General features: G+C 28.4%; 1 protein-coding gene across 2 annotated transcripts in view; it reads left to right on the top strand.

The window, feature by feature from the left end:
- The first annotated feature begins 10,643 nt into the window (after positions 1-10,643).
- Positions 10,644-20,593, top strand: part of LOC129975272 (interleukin-1 receptor-associated kinase 4-like) — a 28,460-nt gene continuing 18,510 nt past the window's right edge. Inside the window, exons 1-4 of one of the 2 annotated variants that reach the window (XM_056088325.1) lie at positions 10,644-10,781; positions 12,873-13,628; positions 16,350-16,655; positions 19,585-19,699. In XM_056088325.1, coding sequence (XP_055944300.1) covers positions 12,946-13,628; positions 16,350-16,655; positions 19,585-19,699 — 1,104 coding nt within the window. In that variant the 5' untranslated portion in view covers positions 10,644-10,781; positions 12,873-12,945. The remainder of the gene's footprint in view (positions 10,782-12,872; positions 13,629-16,349; positions 16,656-19,584; positions 19,700-20,593) is intronic. The other variant, XM_056088326.1, reaches the window with a different exon arrangement.

The raw sequence follows: 20,593 nt of genomic DNA, 5'->3' as shown, positions 1-20,593 counted from the left end.
GTTCAGTAAAATTGCTGGTTTACCACAAAAGATCTATAGTTCGTAGTTATGTTTCACTTAATTCTATGCAAGGTAATCACTCACCCAAGGTTTCTCAGTTTTTTTTTGTAAGAATAGTGGGATAAGGCTTTTATTGCTGAGAAAGTTTCAGAAGACTCTCCTCCCCTTCCACCTTGTTTGACTTTCAAAATGATTTAAAAGTAATTTTGTGTCATAATATTTTTGCAAAATAATCTGGAATCAAATAAGTTTAGAAGGGCGGAAGCATAACTGGAAATTCACACATCAAAGAGTATATAAACAACAATTGATGATTCACCCGTTTTCTATTATTTTAGTTGGTTCATTGAGAATAGTAATATCTTTGAATGTTCATACATTAATTGGATCAGAAGTGTGTGTAAGCTATTTTATAGTTTCCCACCACCAATTAACAGGAACATAGCTTGAATAAATGAGGCTTGAGATAATGTGTGATATTTTTGTTTTTTGCCATCATTAATTGTATATCAAAAGCGAATGGTTCCAGAGCATGGTATTCATTCATTTGATTTTTTTCAAGACAAATTATTTTTGTGGTATGGTATTTTTTGTCCTTTTTTTACACTGCTCTATTATACAATCTTTCTTTCCATATTTCCAAACTAAAAATTTAAATCTATACTAATAATAAAGATGAATGTGTGTATGTGTGTTGTCGCTCTACAAGCTCGACCATGTGAACTACAACTATCAATTTAGAAGTAGGAAAAGTGCACTTCGAGTGATTTTTTAAATTGAAATTATGACTAGAATTTTAATTAATTAAAAATTAAACTTAATTTTCACGTTTTTGTACAATAACTTAAAAAAATATTATCGCAAAAAAATTTTTTACACCGTTTCAATATTAAAAAAATTATCTTTTTCATGATAATTGGTATTTAATAATTGTGTCAATTTTTGCTGAGTTTTGTCACATTTTCTTATATATATATATATATATATATACCAAATAATAATTAAAATATCTTTAAAAAAAATCTTAAATTAATATATAACCAAATTAATTAATAACCAAATAATATTAAATATATTAATAAATTAATTGTATAGCCAAATTAATTATATTACCAAAAATTAATATATCTTTAAAAAAATTACCATTTTCTTAAATATATATATAAGATATATATATTATTTTCAATAAAATTGTTGTTTCCATTGTTGCCCTGAAGTGCAAACTGGTTTCATTGTTTCAACTACTACTTTTTTTTTTCATTGTTGAAAGCTAAAGAACAAGGTTTCTATGTAATATCTGCATAGTTTTTGGGAATATAACCAGTGGGAGGGATTTATCCAAAACTTTCTTGCATACTCTCTAATAAAGATGTTATCCCAGAGAAGGCTTTGCATGGCATTGGCACACAATAATCATGAAATATTAACCGTTGGCATGAATTTAGCATTTTATGTGACACAAAACTGCACTTGTAATCACAAAGTGTCTTATAAAATTTGATATATTTAAGTCATTGCATTTTTGTGTTGCTTCTTTTACGTACTTGTGAAAGTATAGATTGACAAATGGTTGGATTTGACACAAAATTTGATAGATGTCTACACCATAGATGTTTAATTGTGTACCAATATGTGTGAAAGAACTACTCGACAGGCAATCAATTCTTTGACATATTTGGTTCAAAAATTATTAAGAACTTATATTTTAGATGCTAAACCTATATATCAAATTTTATTTATCTAGCTCTTTTCGTTTTGTCATGTTCTTATATTCGAACTAGGGATTGCAATACCGGACCAAAATTTCAATACCGGTATTTGGTATTTTTTAGATCTTAATACCGGTATTAGAAATTTTAGAAAAAGAAAGAAAACACAGATGTTTCTTTGTTTTATTTGCCAGTTTTATTAGAGAGTGTAAATATCACAAAAAATATTTTGTAACCTATAAATTATGACAGTATATAAAGAATCACTAAATAGTAAAGGAACATCTTATTTATTTAAATCACAAAAAAGTGCAAATATCACTAATCAGTCTGTGGTACTATTACAAATTTTTGAAATCTGATCTTAAAAAACATAATGCATCAATTGTACTGTCATTAAGTCAAAAAAGTTATTTTGTGCAAAAATACTGTTAGCAATGCGCTATATACTTTTCCCAAGTATTTACCTCTAAATCTCTCATGTTCAAATAAATCGATTTCTCGTCGGATGGTTTTGGATATAGCTGATTTCTGTATTGTATTTTGATTCGTTGATTTTTTTTTTATTTATCGCTAATTCTAACTTTTGTTCAAGAGACGATTCCTTTCACTATCGACATTAGTGTCATCATAATCTTCGATAACTGAACCGAATACTTCTGAATGTGGATAGGATTGTGGGTAAAAAATTTTTAAGAAAATTTACTATAAACTTAATCAGATTTGAATTGGTTATTTTCTTTTCTTCTTTTTCATTTTTAAAATCATTATAATTATGTAAATACCATAAGACATTTTCTATTTCGGTATGCCTTTCTTCCGTACGATTTTTCAATGTAATATATAATTCTTCAGATAGTTGCGTGTGCTGTTCTTTCAGTGACTGCAACACGAAATTTATTGTTGCATTAGCTGTTAATAAATTATCATTTCTCCGACATAATACCTGAATAATCAGTTTTATTGGAAGTAGAGCTGATACAGTTTTGGATATTAAGTCGAATTCACTATCTGAAAAATTAATTTACAGGTTTAAGTCGATTATTGCTTTTTGGGTTGGATTTCTCAGTTTCAAAAATCGTTCCCTCATTAGGAGTAAACTGCTCCAACGTGTTTTAGAATCTAATATTAACATATATTCTGTTTCATTTTCAGTTAGTATATATTTTAGTAATATGTCATTTTTTATAGGGGAACGTTTAAATATCTTAACAATTTTTCGAACTTTATAAATTATAGGAAGCAATTCTTGATGAGTTAATATTTCATGCTCATTAGCGATATCTTCTTCAACAATTACATTGTCATTATCTTCATTGTCAATATCACTCTCACTCTTACTCTCTTCAAAGTTGGAATCCGAAGTTTCTATATTCACAGTATTTGGATTCTTCTGTTCTTTATTTTTTTGCTATACTATTACACCTAATTAAATTCCATGAGCATAGCACAATTGCTGATTTGCACCAATCAACTTTCCAACTTTTTTCATAACTGTTGCTCCATCAGTCGTTATGGATACAATATCTTCTTTCAGGGAAAATCCATGTTTTGCTAATTTAAATTTAAGCAATTAAGTAAGCCATTAATTAGCTAATTAATTTCGCCCGTTAGGGAGACATAAAAACAAAAACGCATACTATTTTGCTATGTTGGCGGTCTCTGAACATATAGTGGAGACAATTTAAAAAATTTCTAGTAAATACCGAAAAACCGGTATTTAAACTTGTGAATACCGGTATTACAAAATTGCACAAATGGCTCAAAATACCGGTATTCGGTATCCCGGTACATCGGTATTGCAATCCCTAATTCGAACAACCGGATAGAGAGACTTCCTCTGAACTGAATTTGCTCAAAATTTGATAGAAACTTACAAATTTGGTATAAATACCATACACCAAATTTTATCCATCTAGCAAAAATAGTTTTTGAGTTATTTTTATCACAGACAGACAAACGGATACTTTCCAAAAATGTATTTTCCGAATTTGGAGAAGTCTAAGACATAGAAATTCATCAAAATATCTGTATTATGTATACGAGAATGTAAAGAATGAATTTGCAATATCGTGAAATTTAGAATATAGATTAACCGGATATTTACATTTGTAATAGCGCCAGATGTCATGGCACTTATCTCCATTACGGAGGTTCATGTACAAAATAAACAGAGTACATGCAAGAGACAAGTAAAATAGCACTACTTTAATGTCTTATAGTTTTGCGGAATCATGGATATGAAGTTATATCTACACGATTTAAAGAAAATTAAATATAACCAGTATTTCCGACTAACCAGCTGGTCGTCAAAAGCGGATAGTTTTAAATAAAAAGAAAGGTCCACTCTATTGAGCCACACTAAAACTGAGTGGGTTATGAAATCTGAATATTATAATCATATAAAAAACGCGTGAGTTTAGACCACTCTAACGATCCAGAATTTTCTCCAGATTCCTAGCTAAGATTATGAAAATGTTGATTTTTCTAAAATGGTAATAGCAAGATTTTCATGATGCAGTCGGATTTGATAGCAGAAAATAGAAATCTCTCTCTCTCTCTCTCTTTTTTACTTTTTCATATACGAAGTATAGAGAAAATATTGTTATCGTCAACAAATTCAAACTCGAATTTTTGACAAATCTTCAGGTTTTAGACCTCACTGAGTTCGAAAAATACATTTTTTGGAAAATGTCTGTCTGTTTATGACAGAGATACTAACTTTGTAGTCTTTACCATAAATACGTAAATTTCTATCATATTTTTAGCAAATTACATTCAGAGGAAGTCTATCTGGCTGTTCGATTATCCTCTTCAGTCCTGATTTTTTTAAAAACTGGTTTAAAAATTTGATTTCAAGATTTTTTTTACCTTTGTTACATCTCAATAGTTTTTGGAAAAAAATATTTGCTGATCAAACAATTTTAAATCGCATAATTTTAAGGTACACATATGTGTACCTCGGGTCTTAATCAAGTCAAAGCATCTTCGACAAGAAAAAAAAAAAAAAAAAGTATTTAATTTTCCTGGTTACTTAATAGCTATATTTTTCTTATTCTAAGGCCTTAAAAATGAAAAAAAAAAAAAAAAATACAAAATTTATTATATTAATAATCTATTAAACCTTATTTTGAAGGAAATTTCATTTTTTAAAAATATTACGTAAGTAGATACTGCATTTTGAGCAGTTGACTCTTCTCCTAGAGTTAGTTACATCCTGGATGCCTGCATTTTGATACATACTTATCGTCCATGTAATGTTGTGGATGGCTTGACATATCTAGTCTTAGTTTATTTTTAATTGGGGAGGGAAAATTTTTCTTGGTCTTTTAGAGGTATTTTCACCAGATGGTGGTAATGAAATCTACAATGCTCTTTTAGTTGCATTTTCATCATTTCACAGTATTTGAATTCTTCTGTTCTTTATTTTTTTGGTATACTATTACTCCTAATTAAATTCCATGAGCATAGCACAATTGCTGATTTGCACCAATCAACTTTCCAACTTCCTCTTCCAATCAACAACCCTTCCTCTATTAATTTGTTTTCATTGAAAGAGCACTTTTTTACTTGTTCTTGGTTTCCTTTCTTGCTGATGATGAGAATTCCCTCATATTTCAACAGGGACCGAATTATATGCATTTGAAATTGCAATAAGGTCATAACATTTTCGGCTTCATTCCTGATAGCTCAGCTTGTCGCTTTGCCACCATTTTATAGTATATCAAGCAATTGACAACTACTGAATCTAAAAAAGGCGCGAATGCTCGCGTCGGTCATCTTTTGTAATTACTGCATACCGGTAATAAGCAAAATAATGGTCGATGCCTCCCATATTATATGTTTTTACAAAAGCAGATTATTTTATATCAGCTTTTTGTTTCAATTATTTTGTCTTTCTTCTGCCTATTCCAATTGACTCATTACCTATACATGTGGATAATAGCCACGGATTTATTATTTTTCTACTTGACAAGGCACATTTGACTATCGTCTGTGATCCATTCATCCTATTTGCCAGTTTTCATTATTTTTGATACATGAAAAATTCTACTGCTTCCCCTAAAATCATTTTTTGCTAAAAGTTCAATAACCTCCTTTTGAGTTAAAGCTACTTGACGTGAAAAAAATATTATTAGCATATAAAATTCTGTATATTCTATACATGATGTCGGTTTGAAATATCAATTACTGACTACAAGACATCTATAAAATGAAATTTCTTACTAAAAAAATAAATATTTTTAAATTTATATTTTATTACATTACAGAACATAAGAATTATTTATTATAAAAAGATATACAATATATTCAAGGACAAGAAATGACAATTTGAAAACAAGCGCTCAAAAGATAAGCAGCGCAATGGATTCCAAACGGGCGCGAAAACGCCCGAGGTACACATATGTGTACCTTAGTTAAATTTGTATTTTCACCGATTCTATTATAGATAGCAAGATATAATTTGTTAATGACTTTAACCAGACACTTAGTATTATATAAAAAAATATACGAGTGTTATTTTAATAATAAATATTAAAAAAAAATGTACTTATATTTGCTGAGTTTTCTGTTCAACGCCCTTTTCGTTATGTCTCTAATTAATAGCGATGGATATGAAAAAAATATCGAACTGTAATGTTATTTATTGATGCAAAATGGAAGCTACATTCATAAAGGTTAAAATGCATGCATTATTTCGTCAAAATTTAACTTTACCGGATAAGAAAAATGAAAAAAAAAATTGCAGGTACACATATGTGTACCTCGGGACTGAAGAGGTTATGAGCTTATTCGATAACAACAAAACGAAGAGAGCTAGATGGATAAAATTCCGCAGATATATTTAACATTAACAGAGTAGACCCCTGCCAAATTTTGAGCCAAATCGGAGCAAGCGTTGTCGGTTTGTACTTTCAGAAATTTGTTAACATGATAGCTGAAAAACGCAATGACTTAAATACATCAAATTTGGCATGTGATTTTGTGGCTACAATTATAGTTACATATCCAATTTTGTTTTCGATTGGATGAGGAGAAACGCATCTAAAACACAAATTTGATTTTTGGGTACGATTAACCGCATGCCAGAGATTAATTGCGAAAAAAACTCGCCAAGAATCACACCATATATTCAGTAAAAATGCTAAATTTTCGCCAAAGTTTAATAATTATTTTACGCGAATGCCATACAAGGTGTTTCCTGCCTTAACTAAGGTTCATAATTTTCAGTGGAGGATAGGAATAACAAATTTATTAGATATCATTGCTAAAAAATTTTGTTGAGGCCAGTCAGTCCCAGCGGTTTTATTTAAAAGTTGAAATTTCAAGAATACTTTGCAGAAAATTATTCTTTAGGACCAAAAGACTGTATAAAATTTGGACTTCATAATTTTTTGAAGTATATTTACTGACTGAAACAAAATAAAACATTATTATTTACGTCATTTAAATCCTTTAAAAAAATAAAACTAAAAATTGAAATTTTTGGCACATCAAAGAAATTTTTATTGAACAATTTCTTGAGATATTGCATAAATTATGAAAATTATTCTTTAGCGCACTTAAGACTTCAATGCAAAACGACTCTGTTTTCTGTTCTCATATTTCTTCCTTTCTTTTTTTTTTTTTAAATGCTTGGTTTGAATAAAAAATTTTTTTTATATTAATTGAATAGAAAACTTTAATTAATACAAAAACATTTTTTAACGATCAGTAAACTGTGTTGTCTAGTGACATTTATATCCAGTTTCGAAATAAGTGGGCATATTTTGGGGTGAATTTCATAATTTTGAACAATGGTCAGAAGCCCATGGTGACACCTGAGTCCGTATTCTTCTCAACAAGCTTCAATGTCACATTAACAGGCGAATATCTATCCTAGGTATTTGTCATCAGAATTACTTACATAGCGTTTCTTCTACAGAATCGGATTTCGAGTCTGGAGTCCTCTAATACTTCTCTCCAAGCTTCAACGCCACGTTAACAGGAGAATATCTACTCCCGATAGTATTAAATAGTCAATTTGAATAAGAAATTATTTTATTTTCAGTTGTTAAGGCCATTAATTAATTTTTTTTAGATTTAAGTAATAACATAAAAATCTGATATTTTGAAAATTTAAATAATAACGTGAATTTAATATCTGTGAGATATACTTCTTTTGAGAGTATTACTTAATTGCTCATTGCTTGTCAATCCGTCGGACGATTCTTACTTTGCAAACATTTAATTATTGCAAATGATTATTTATTATAATTGAATTATCTATTAAATATTTTTAAACCTTAATTAAATATCAGATTAATTATTGTGTGTTATTTAGAAGCTCAATCATAATTTTTTTTCTTCTCTTCTTTTTCCAAGTTTTTAAAAGTCTATATCGGAGATCTCTTACCCTCCCTATCTACCGCTACCTCTACCATTGCCACTTAAAAGCAGGAAGCATATTCTTCTTCTTTCGTTTAATTTAGATATATTAAACGTCCCGTTTTAAAGCAATACTAGGGCTATTATGGGATGGACCTCATAATTTTGAACCGCGGTCAGATGACGAGGACGACACTTCAGCTGGCACTCTGTCGCTCTCCAAACTTCCACATCACACTAGCGGGAGAACGTTTGACCCGACGGATTTAACGTGCACCAGACCTGCTTACACGACGATTCTTCAGTGGAATCGGTTCTCGAGCCTGAAAAGAGGCCCTCGAGCTTCCAGTTTCGAAACCGAGACCTTATCACAGGCTCCCGTGACCCTCTATTCTCCTTTCTTCTATTGAGACAGAAAATTTCGCGTGTTTTTGCACATAGACTCTCTAAAATTTTAATTTGGTGGGAAAGTTTTATACACCAGTCGCTATTAAATCAATCTATTATTTATATTTTTAAAGCTGTTTGTCTTTGGCGACTAGTTCGTTGCTATTATTATTTTGTGTAACTTCTTGTGAACAAGACACCTTTAAACTTCAAATTTTGATAGACATATAACTTCATAATATTTTAGATGGCTTGTGGTATTTATATTGCTGTTGTATTGTACCATGCGTTTCTCTAATTTTCTGTCTGTATATTTTTACATCCATTTATATCATAGGAGAGTTTAAAAGTAAAGTTTAAAAATGAGCGCAATTAAAATTTTTTTCACTAACTTAATTCTGAAAATAGTAAGTGCATCAATATTAAAAAAAAAAATGATAAAAGCTCTATATAGAAATCCCCTCAACATGGGAAAATAACCCGAATCTTCATATCTTGATTATCAACAACTAATCAAGAACAAAAATGAAAACGATTTGAAACACACTTCAGCAAATAAATATATTATTGTCTAATATGCTTAAGATATTTTTAAAAATTAATAAAGTGAATCAAAATTGTACATTAAAAAATTATTTTAATTTTTTGAGTTTTAAGATGGCATGCCGTAATTTTTTCGGATATTGTAGTGAAAAAAGCGTTAAGATTTCGACTAATTTTTATTTAAATAAAATTCTAATTGAAATTTCGAAAACTCACTCCTGGATGAGCATTCTTGCATTTCATTAGCTTATCCGGTATGGATTGGTCGGGTTTTTGATCTTGTATTAATACCCTGCAAAATATATATGAGGCAATTTTGGTAATTCCTGGCAAAAAACCTGTAGAGCGCCAGCACACACGTACGTGCTCACCCACACCCACCCACACATGCACCCACACATGTTCATTTTATAATGAGTGGAGATAGTAAAGAAAAGAAATGAATCAATTATTCAGCTACGATCATTGGTTCGATTTCACTAGTTCTTGTTCCATATGATCTTTATGATGATATTCCATATGATGATGGATCAATGTTGACCCATCCACTGCTGCCTTTCGTTTCTGGGAGAAACATTATTTCTCATAGGGAATATGGGGAATATGAGAGTTTTTTCATATTCCCTATGAGAAAACTCTCGACAGAGTTCTCCAGCCAGAATCATTGAATCTCTTTTTAAAAAAATTATTTCATATGAAAGCGCATGACTTTTAGATGCATCAATGATCATTGCTTGTCAGCTTCGATAGATATCTATCAACAGCAATTTAGTAGGGGGAAAAAAAAAGAAAAAAAAAAGGGATCTACCTATCGGCGCAAGTGACAATCGACCCCGCACTTCTCCATTTTGAAAGATATATAATAAAATAAAATTTAAATTTTACAAGTTAAGACAAAGCCCTTATTCTTGATCCAGTTGTTTAAGTTGATGTTTGGCTCTATTTATCTCTCGAAAATAGAGGTGGAAGTAGCATACAACTTTGGATGATTCGTATCTAGGAGCCATGAATTTCATATGAAAAGAAAACACACAATTCTAACATTAAATATACATTACATTTATTTGTTGTTATTCGAGGACTTGATCGGGGTTCTTCCTTGCATAGAATGTACAATGAAGTAAATTTTTTTAAGGATTTCTTTTAAGAATGGATGATGGTAGAATAATGGATGGCCGAGCAGCATCGCTACCCGAGCAATTGCTTTTGTATTGTGGTCATGTTACTGAGCTGCGAACCACAAAGTCCCAAGTTCTATTCTTGCTCAATTCAATCCGCCACAGGATATCTAAATCTCATTTATTTTAATATGAAATACAGATTTCAAGTATCGGTATCGCAGTCATTCTGGCTTGGATGACTAGTTGTTCTTTGGTTTAGTTTTGATTTTGGATTTTAATTATATAAATTGTGAGTGAGCCTCTGTCTAGTCGCCTATTGTGGCAAGTTATTTTTTATAATTAAAATGACCAGTTTACTTAAAAAAATATTGTCTAAATGCAATTTTTGAAAAGTTATTTCAAGAATTCTTCCTAATGTTTTCACTTATACATAAAAGAAATAATATTTTACACGGGATAATGGCCTTTGTTACTAAAAACTCTTCAACTCGTGATCTCAATCAGTCAATTAGGAAATGTAAACAAATTGCCGATAGATGAGTAATTTCTCGTAGTTTTACTCCTCCTGTGAGTATGATGTTGTTTACAAATCTTATAGTTGAGCAACAGAATACTAATTTATTTGGTTTCGAATCAAATCATTTTTCTACAGGTACATTTATTTATTTATTTTATCTTTCTACATCTTATTATTCCATTAAAAAGTTGTATTTTTTATGTCTTTTTTTCTGTTTTGGTCTTAAACGTTTGGATTAAAACTTGAATAGAATCTGTCTCAGGTTATCATCAAATGCCGAACTCTCAATATTACTTTGTTATTTATAGAAATATTGCCTTTGATACTATTGTGAGTTTAATTTTAAATGAATAATTAATGAATTATTCGTTGCATTTCAAGCCATGTCAAATCTGCTCTCTGAAGCTGCTCAGTCAGAAAAGTCTTGTTTATATGAAATCGATCTTTAAACCTATAGTAACTGCATTAAAGCACAATGTGTCGATTTTACTGAAGTAATTTGGAAAAATCTGCACACTTCTTTAAATGTTTGAAAATCATTTACAAATATTTAATTGCATCTTAAATAATTTTCAGATTTTTTTTTTTTATATTTTGATTTTCTTGATCTTTTAAAGGTTTTCTTACTTTGTTTAATATAGATGTAAGCTTTTAAAATACGTGTATTTTATAATGCTAAAATTTCTTAGGTACTAAGGGAAAGACTGCTTTTGATTTTTCATAATCATTGCTCTCCTTTTTTTTAAGCATAATTAAAAGTCACGTTTTTATCATTACTAAAATCGACATAAATTCTGAATAATTTTCAGTTTTAGCTATTCATAATATAGAATTAATATGATATTTTAAAAAGAAATTTGTTGAAATTATCATGTTTACTTTCTCTCTAAATTAAATGCTTTAAGAATTTCAAAAATCTGGCATGTCCAACAAATATCACACATTTTCTAAGAAAACTTCAAGTTTTGCCTATCACTTTTACTCATAAAATCCATACATTCTAGTTAATTATATTTGAGAAATACAAAAAGTTTTAAAATCAAATATATTTTGCTACAATAAATAAAAATTCTACTTTATTTAGACATGGAATATCTCTGAGCTGCATTATATATATGTGTGTGTGTTTGATAAACTAGATTTCCTGCATTAAAAGAAAGTAATCTTTTTAAAATCTTTTAAATTTAAATTCAAAAGCTCTTTTAGTTAAATTTTTGAGCCCTATGAGTTTTAGGTTTTTCTTACACCTCTTGGAGAATAATTACTGTAACTTTTATAACATGATCTGTCATATCACATGAATATCATAAGTCTCAAAGAAGTGTTGCATTTGGAGTTTTCTTGAAAATGTCATTATTTAAGTAGCTAAAAAATTAGTTTCTGTAGTCTGTTTCTGTCCTTGATATTTCTATTATGAGCACGCTTTTCAGGTTCTTAACCATAGTTAAAAAAGTGTACTGAAAATTTTCATTAATATAAAAAATAAGCAGAATTTCGAAGGAGAAATTAAGAGCATGTGATGAAACTGAAAATTCTTTCCATTTTATTCATCTTTCTGTCTCTCTTTTTACATGTATATAAACATATTTTAGCAGTAGTTTGGCTGAATAGAGGGGACTTTTGAAATTTTAACTTTGATTTAAAAATAATGAATTAATTGATGATTAAAAATTAATGCTTAAAAAATTTTTCTTGTTGGGTCAGACTATGAATACAAATATTGCCACAAAATAATTGATTTTTATTTTAAAGTACATTCTTGATTACAGAAATTTAAAAGAAATTTCTAATAAATTTTAGTGCATAAAACACATTCTTGTACGTATATACTTCTTAGAATTTAGATGTTGTTTGTATATTAAAGCAATTATTTTCTGATATTTAAGGCACTTTGCAATTCATACAACCCTTTAAAGCATAAGTAGAGAAATTACACATTTAATAACAGATCCTTTTAAATCTTTTTTTTTTAAAATTAATCATCTTGTTAGATTTCAGTGTTAAATGAATTTCAAATGTACTTATCCTTATGACTATGATCAGGCTAGAGTTAAATATTGAATGGCAAACACAGATCGAGGAATGCCTTAGTCACCTGAGTCCATCACTTATAATACAGTTAACAATATATCTGGAACATTATTGATGCTTGAATTCACGCTTCAATATTGAATGTTTTTTTATATTTATATTGATTTATTTTAATATTGATTTTTTTTTCTAAAGCAGGTACTACTCCTTATGCTGCTGCTGGATTTACTTCAGCTATGACAGTATATACTGGATCTACTCTTTTGGTATGACAGGAAATACTAGAGTTGCTCCAGCTATGCTTGTAAACACAGGACCTCCTCCAACTATGCCAGTAATTACTGGACCTCCTCCAGTGATGCCAGTAATTAATGCACCTCCTCCAGTGATGCCAGTAATTAATGCACCTCCTCCAGTCATGCCAGTAATTAATGCACCTCCTCCAGTCATGCCAGTAATTAATGCACCTCCACCAGTCATGCCAGTAATTACTGCACCTCCACCAGTTATGCCAGTAATTACTGCACCTCCTCCAGTTATGCCCGTAAATACTGGATCTATTCCATTTTGGTCATCAAATATTGTACATCCTTCAAGTATGCCAGTAAATCCTGGATTTACTCCAGCTTCAACAATGTATACTAGCCCTTTTCCATTTTCAACTGTAAATACTGGACCTCATCCAAATATGACAGTAAATACTCAACTTGCTCCATCTTCAACAATGTATACTAGCCCTGTTCCATTTTCAACTGTAAATACTGGACCTCATCCAAATATGACAATAAATACTCAACTTGCTCCATCTTCAACAATGTATGCTGAACATTTTACAGCTGTTCCAGCAGATACTATATCTACTATAGCTTCAACAATAAATACTAGGCCTGATCCATTTTCTATAGTAAATACTGGATTTGCTTTTGATTCTTCACTTACTACAACAGTAAAGTAAGAAAAAAGTTTTTTGTTTTGTTTCTTTGTCAATGAACTAGGAATTGGAAAAAATAACGAAAATAATAATTACCTTGATTTTATTATTACATATTCTTAATAAAACGGAATAGAATTAAGAAATATTAATTGGCTTATCTATTAAATTTATAAAGTTAGATTTAAAAAAAAAGAAACTGAAGTTTCAATGTAAAATCTTCATTTTATGTAAATTAAATATATTCATAATATTTAAAAATGTCCTTTTGAATACTATATTTTCCCCTCCAATAAAAAATAAACTATTTTGATTTTAATAATTGTAAGAAATATTTAGCCTTTGTTACGAGAATTGATAATGGAGATGAGCCTTAACCTTTTATATACAGATGGAATTTAAAAATACCATTTAAATCCAGCTGATATTTGTACAATATGACTATTTTTTGTAACAATATTTGAAAGAGCACAAAGACTGTTTTTCCACTAAAAAGAAGTAGATATCATCTAAAAAAATAACATTAAAAATCTTATATGATTAATTTAATTAATTAAAAAAGTTTTTTCTTCTTCCAGTGTTTATTCTGTACAAAAACTTAACTGAAGGTTCAAAACTAAATTTGAAAAATTGATGGTGAAGTAATTCAGTAAATAAAGGTGTAAAGTGGAATGAAGAAAGAAAAACCTTTTTTTCATGTCATTAAACTATTGAAAAGTTCCAAATCAATGAGAAATAAATAGTAAGCAAAAAATAATAAAATTGATAGATATCTTCTTCGTGGCTTAAAATCCATAAAAAGTGGTGAAAGTTGATTGTTTTTTACTAACTTTTTAAATTTCTTCTATCTGTTGGAAATACTCAATTTCTTATGTACTTTTAAGTTAAAAAAAATGTATGAAACTAATTCAGAAAAACTTTTAAAAATAAAAAACAAACAAACAAACTTTATTAATTTTTTTTTGTTTATGATAACTTATTACAAAACAAAATTAAAATATAATTTGTTTGTGAAGAATGAATTACAAAAATACAGAAAGTAACAAAAATTAAAAGATATTCAAGAAAGCAGTTTTACTTTAAAAATAACTTTGTCTCACAAATCTTTCACATTGCATTTTATCTTTTTTTTTATTATTTTTTTTTTATCATTAGATGAGATTTAGAAGTCTGATTCTGGGAAAATTTGGGCATAATGTCTTTTGTTGCAGTGTTGGGGAAAAAAAAAAAAAAAAAAAAAAAAAGAATATTGAGTAAGGATTAGTAGTAGCATCTCAAGCATCTTCTCAATTTGAGTTGCCATAAAATTGGCTGAAATTATCAAACCTTTTTCCTTCTCATTTTATTAATCATCAATATATAATTTCTTCATGGCATATTCTAATAGTACAAGATGTTTTAAAACAGAGGTTCCCAAAGTGTGGATTTGTCAATTTTTGGTAGGTTGTGACAACACTTTAAAAGTATAATTATTTTTCCATAATTTCTAAAATATGATGTGGGCTTAAATCTTCAAACCTACACATAAGAAATATTTAAAATATATATATATATATATATATTATTGGCAAATGCTTGCTTCTCTACTAAGGTTTTTTTTTTTTTTTTGGTCCAAGCATGATTAACCAAGAAATTAGATTGTAGAATTACTTTAGGGAATTATGTTTATAGCATATCAATTGTTTGAATTGATTCCTCATTAGATTACCATATTCCTCATTAGATTAACTTGTGTATATGCTTATGGTAAATAAATTTATTTGCTGATACAATTAGGCTAAATTTACTATATAAAATATCAGAGAAAAATGTTTCTTAAGTTCCTACTTGTGTTTACATCAGGGTTATCTTCAGGGATGCACATTCATACAAAGTGTATTGGTATAATCAAAAATTTGAAAATAAACATGCATTATATGGCTGCCTGCCATTATACAGTAGAAAGAAAAGCAACTGAAAATCTAACTGGAAATGAGTCCAGTGCAAGAGAGAAGTGTTCTCTTTTCCTTTGCATTGAGTTTTTAAGTGAATAATGGGGCAGTCTAATCATCAGCATTTATAGGGAGTCAAGTCCTAAACTTTTATTAAACTTGGTCAAGCATTAAAAAAAAAAAAAAATTAAATTATCTATGTGCAGATGTGTTTTATATGGCTTCCTCCTCCAAATGCTTATACATGGCATTACCTCTAAAGATTCTGAAAACTGTTATAAGCCTTGAAAGTATCATAAATTACTCTGATTTCTTATTTCTTACTTTAAATTTGTACACTTTATCTTCTAGGGTCTAATAATTAAAAAAAAAAAAGCTTGAAACAACATTGTGCCACCTACTATTTTTAAACCCCAGTAGAAGATAAAAGTAAATCCAGTAGAAGATAAAAGATTAAAATCTTTTATCTTCTACTGGATTTTAAATAAATATTGCATTAAAAAAAATTGTGAACTTTGACCTTATTGATGAGTAAGCATATGTACAAATCTACAAAATGTATGTAAGCGAGATGCATCGCAGTAATTTTGTGCAGGCATTGGTCATGCATTACACAATTTTTAAAATTGTCAGGTTCAAAGGAATAATATCATCAGTATAATTAAATATTTTTCTTATTTAGCTATTGACATTTTTATGAATTTCATTTTGTGATTAAGATTCATAAAAACATAAATCAGATAAGAATATTTTAAATGTTAAAGTATTAATTTTTATTGATCTGTGCTAATTTTTTGTTTTTTTTGTTAGAACTTCAGTTTTGGAATCAAGATCAACTGGAACTAAATCACACTCCCTCCCTCAGAACAATGGAATTGCTGACTCAATTAATGAGCATTTGCAAGGAATTGATTTGAGTGAACTGAAAAAGTTTCAGTATTTGGATCTTGCCGAGAAAACTGGAAATTTTTGTGACTTATGGGTAGAAGAAGGTGGTTATAAAATAGGTGAAGGTGGTTTTGGATCGGTTTTTCGAGCAGATATTTCTGTTGCTGTAAAATTGCTAAAAGAACCTGTTGATAAGCAGTTTTTTACTGAATTGAGCATTTTATCTAGGTAATTCAGATTTATAATAAATAATTATTGAAATTTCTTGGTTTCATTATTGACAATTTAGTCATTGTATTTATAAATTGGAAATAGCTTCTGTTTTATATATGAAAATGTTCAGATTGTTATAGTTGAGCCAGAAAATATCATTTTGCTGTTATATTTGTTAATCCCACCCTCTTTCTTATTTGATACATATAAATGTAAGGGTAGAACGTTTTTGCATGACTTTTTTTTTTTTATCAAAGAAAAATTGTTTTCATTATTCTCTATTCTCAGAATGGGCAATTTAAATATTGGTTTCAAAATTTCTCGCCTTGAAATAAACAGACTGCAAAGTTCCAGCTTTGTTGTGAATATGAAAATGCTTGTAGTGGGCCTGTTTGGAAATTTCTTGCAACACAAATTGCCTCTTCTTGCCTATTCCTGTTAATTAAACCATACACTAAATACATGTTTTCTATATCAAAAGAGTTGTTCTGCTTCATTTTAATTTCACCCTTTCTTTGACTAGAATACTTCCTTTAATCATATGCCCAGCCACACACCTTGACCTTGATTGCTTGATTACTTTGACAAAACATTTTACATGACTCTATATGTATAGTTCTTATTCTTGAAGAATATTTACTTTTTTTAAGCAATTTTAAATGCTAAAAATTTTAGTTATGTGCATGGATTATAAACAAATAGTGCAAAAGTTACACAGAAGAATAGCTTTCATGTTGAAGTGCTGGCACAAAAGATATCTTTTCTATTGAATCACTCTTCATCTCAGTATTTCTGATTTTCCAGCTGATTGTGGGCTATTTGTGAAAATATATATTTAAAATTGACAAAGGATTTTTCTTTCTCTTTTGTATTTGCCACCTTGCTGTTTGTAATCATCTTGCTCATGCTGGCAATTTTTTTTTTTTTTTTTTTTTGAAGCTGGTGTTAAGGATGCATATTTAAACGGAGCTTAATATGGATAATATCTTCATTAAGATTAAAAAGGGAACCAGTAATTGAATTTATTCATATTTATGAATAATTAATATTAATGATATTAATTATGAATTAATTTATGAATCTAATATTTATGATAATATAAATTGTAAAATAATGAAGCTTCAGCTGGATACATTTAAAAGAGATCTTTGTCAAACACTTGTCAAAAATCAACTTTAATAGGATATATAGGATGTTATCAACAGCTGAAATGCTCTAGAATCTCCATTTATCTTATATAGAATACCTTTGATTTGCTATAGAAGCTTCATATGTGCTTATATGTGCACAATATAAATTAAGAATGTTTTGAAAGTTTCTGTTTTTTCATAGCAATTAGACTATGAAAAAAAATTCAACCCAATTCTGAAAGCTAAATTGTAGTTTATAATTAAATTTTGTCAATTTTGAATAATTAAAATTTTTATCAAAGTTTTGAAATGAAGAAATTTGAATAAACATTTATCTTTCTTTTTAATGCGGATACTTGTGAGCAGCTATCTTAGATAGTATTAATATGTGGAACTAATTTGAAACACTGAGAAAAGTGCAAAATTGTTTAATCTCAGTCGTTTATTTATTGATAGATCAACTAGTACAAAAGATTATTCTAAATTGCTTTGAATAATTTTGTCACATGATTGTTTTAAATGCTGTCACTATAATAGACAAATTAAAAAAACATTAATATTTATTTTATGTCAGTATTAATAAGCCTTTAAGCTTATAATTAATTGCATGATTGCAAAAAGCTTATTTTATGTTTTTCTTGCTACTTCACTTGTTACTTTCAAATTGTTTTGAAAAGAAATTAATAATATAGAATAAAGTTGTGCCTTTTTGATAGTTAAAATATTATAAATGGTTGTATTTTTAATTAGATTTCTTGTTAATATTTGTTTTTCTTTCTTGTGTACAAAAAATACCAAGAGAAAACATTATAATTATCAAAAAATTCGAACTCAAAATTTTGCAGAATCTCCACATTTTGGAACTTCTTGAGTACATTTTTGTAATTCAGTCTCTGAACTTGATAACCTTAAAAAACATTTTGAGCTAGAAGATAAAATATGATATATAGACTTTACATCAAATGTATCGATTTCTATTAATTTTGGATCAAAATACATTCAGAGAAAGTCTGTCTGTCTGGATGTCTGAGTACTAGTAAAAATATCTAAAATGTAAAAACTAGATATATTAAATCTGCCTAACAGATTATCATCTAAAGCGTAGTTCCATATCAAATTTGGAATCTTATATGTTAAAGAAGTGATTATCTTTAACTTTTCATGTATGCAAATACAATCACTCGAACATACAAGGATTTAAATAAATAAAGTTAAATATGTGCATTTGTATTCTATGTCAAATTTTATTTTCAATTAGCCTGAAAAATCCTTAAAAATACATATTCGATTTTTTTTATACTTATGTCAGCAATTAATTGCTAAAGATAGCATGTTAGCTTTAATAAAATTGCTAGATTCATAATGAATATCAATCTTTCTTAATTATTGTTCACCAATGCCATGCAATTAATACAAAACTGTCAATTTTCATAACAATGCTACAAGGCTCACAATTCTCATATACATGAAAATAAAAATCTGAGCAATCAGCATTCATGGCCTTGCCCAATGTCTATAATTTTGTGCTGGTGGAGGTTAATACTTTTATTGGAAAATATACAAGACAGCTTAGGAGAGATAACTCCCACCAATTTAAAGATTTTTTGTAATACTGTAAAAGATTCTAATTGTAGATTTGAAGAGTAGAAAGAAATGCTTTTTTATTTCAGCTAGTTATTTAAAATGAAAGAAATGTTTGTTTTCATTCAGTACTAATTAGATTTTTTTTAATGAAGTTGAAGATTTATTTTTTATTTAAATAAATATTATTTTAATATTTGCAGGAATTCTCACAAATCTTATATTTTTTTTAGGTGCAAGCATGAGAACTTATTACGTCTTTTAGGATTTTCAGTTGATGGGTCTAACTGCTGTTCAGTTTATGAATATATGCCCAATGGATCATTGGAAGATAGATTAGCATGTTCTGTAAGTAATTTCTGTATTTTTTGTTGTTGTTATCAACTTGGGAAGTGATCATTCAATTTTACTATCTGATTAAAAATTAAATAATTAATTTTTATAAATTAATATAATGTATATTAAATTATTTCATCAGAATAATTATCAATTTTCAATCATTAAGATAATGCATATATTTAAAAAAATACTTTTGATATATGAAATTCTATAAGCTTCTTGCAATGAAAACAAGAGTGCTTTATTTTTTACTTTTGTTTAGTGAAATATAAAAATTGACAAGGGAAATTATTTTATACAAGTTTTGGACATTAAAAACACTTGGGCATAATATATATGCTGATTTATGTAATTTAAAATCTGTTTATTAAAAATTTATAAACACTTTTTGTAAATACAGATTATTAGACAGATGAGAGTTGTTTTATAATATAATGACTAATTTTTTTCTTTGATATTTTTTTTAATTATTAGTGTGTAGAGGAAAAAATTAGCTAAATATTTTACATTTTAGAGCAATTTTAAAAAATTGCTCTAAAATGATACCAGTATGGACTATGAGTGCAAGGGTCTAGTCCATAATGGTATCATCTTAGATACCATTATGGATAAGGTATCATTTTAGATACCATTATGGATAACGAAGCCTCCAATTGAATATTATTTTTATCATTTTTTTCAATGAAATTATTACCTTTATCAAATTTTTAATAATATATCAAAACTAGTCATTTCTTAAATTAAGAAATTGAATAGAATCTTCATATTCAAAATAAATTGTTTGCTTCTAAATTCATGACACAAAAACATCCTTGTTTTTAATAAATGAAAAAAGAAATGACATAGTTTTAATCCATCGCACTGAACTCTACACAATGCTATGCTATTTTGAGAACTGATGCA

The sequence above is a fragment of the Argiope bruennichi genome, chromosome 7 (assembly GCF_947563725.1).
Source record: "Argiope bruennichi chromosome 7, qqArgBrue1.1, whole genome shotgun sequence".
Taxonomy (NCBI): Eukaryota; Metazoa; Arthropoda; class Arachnida; order Araneae; family Araneidae; genus Argiope; species Argiope bruennichi.
The sequence above is the reverse complement of the archived record's forward strand: the minus strand, read 5'-3'. Positions and strand labels throughout refer to the sequence as shown.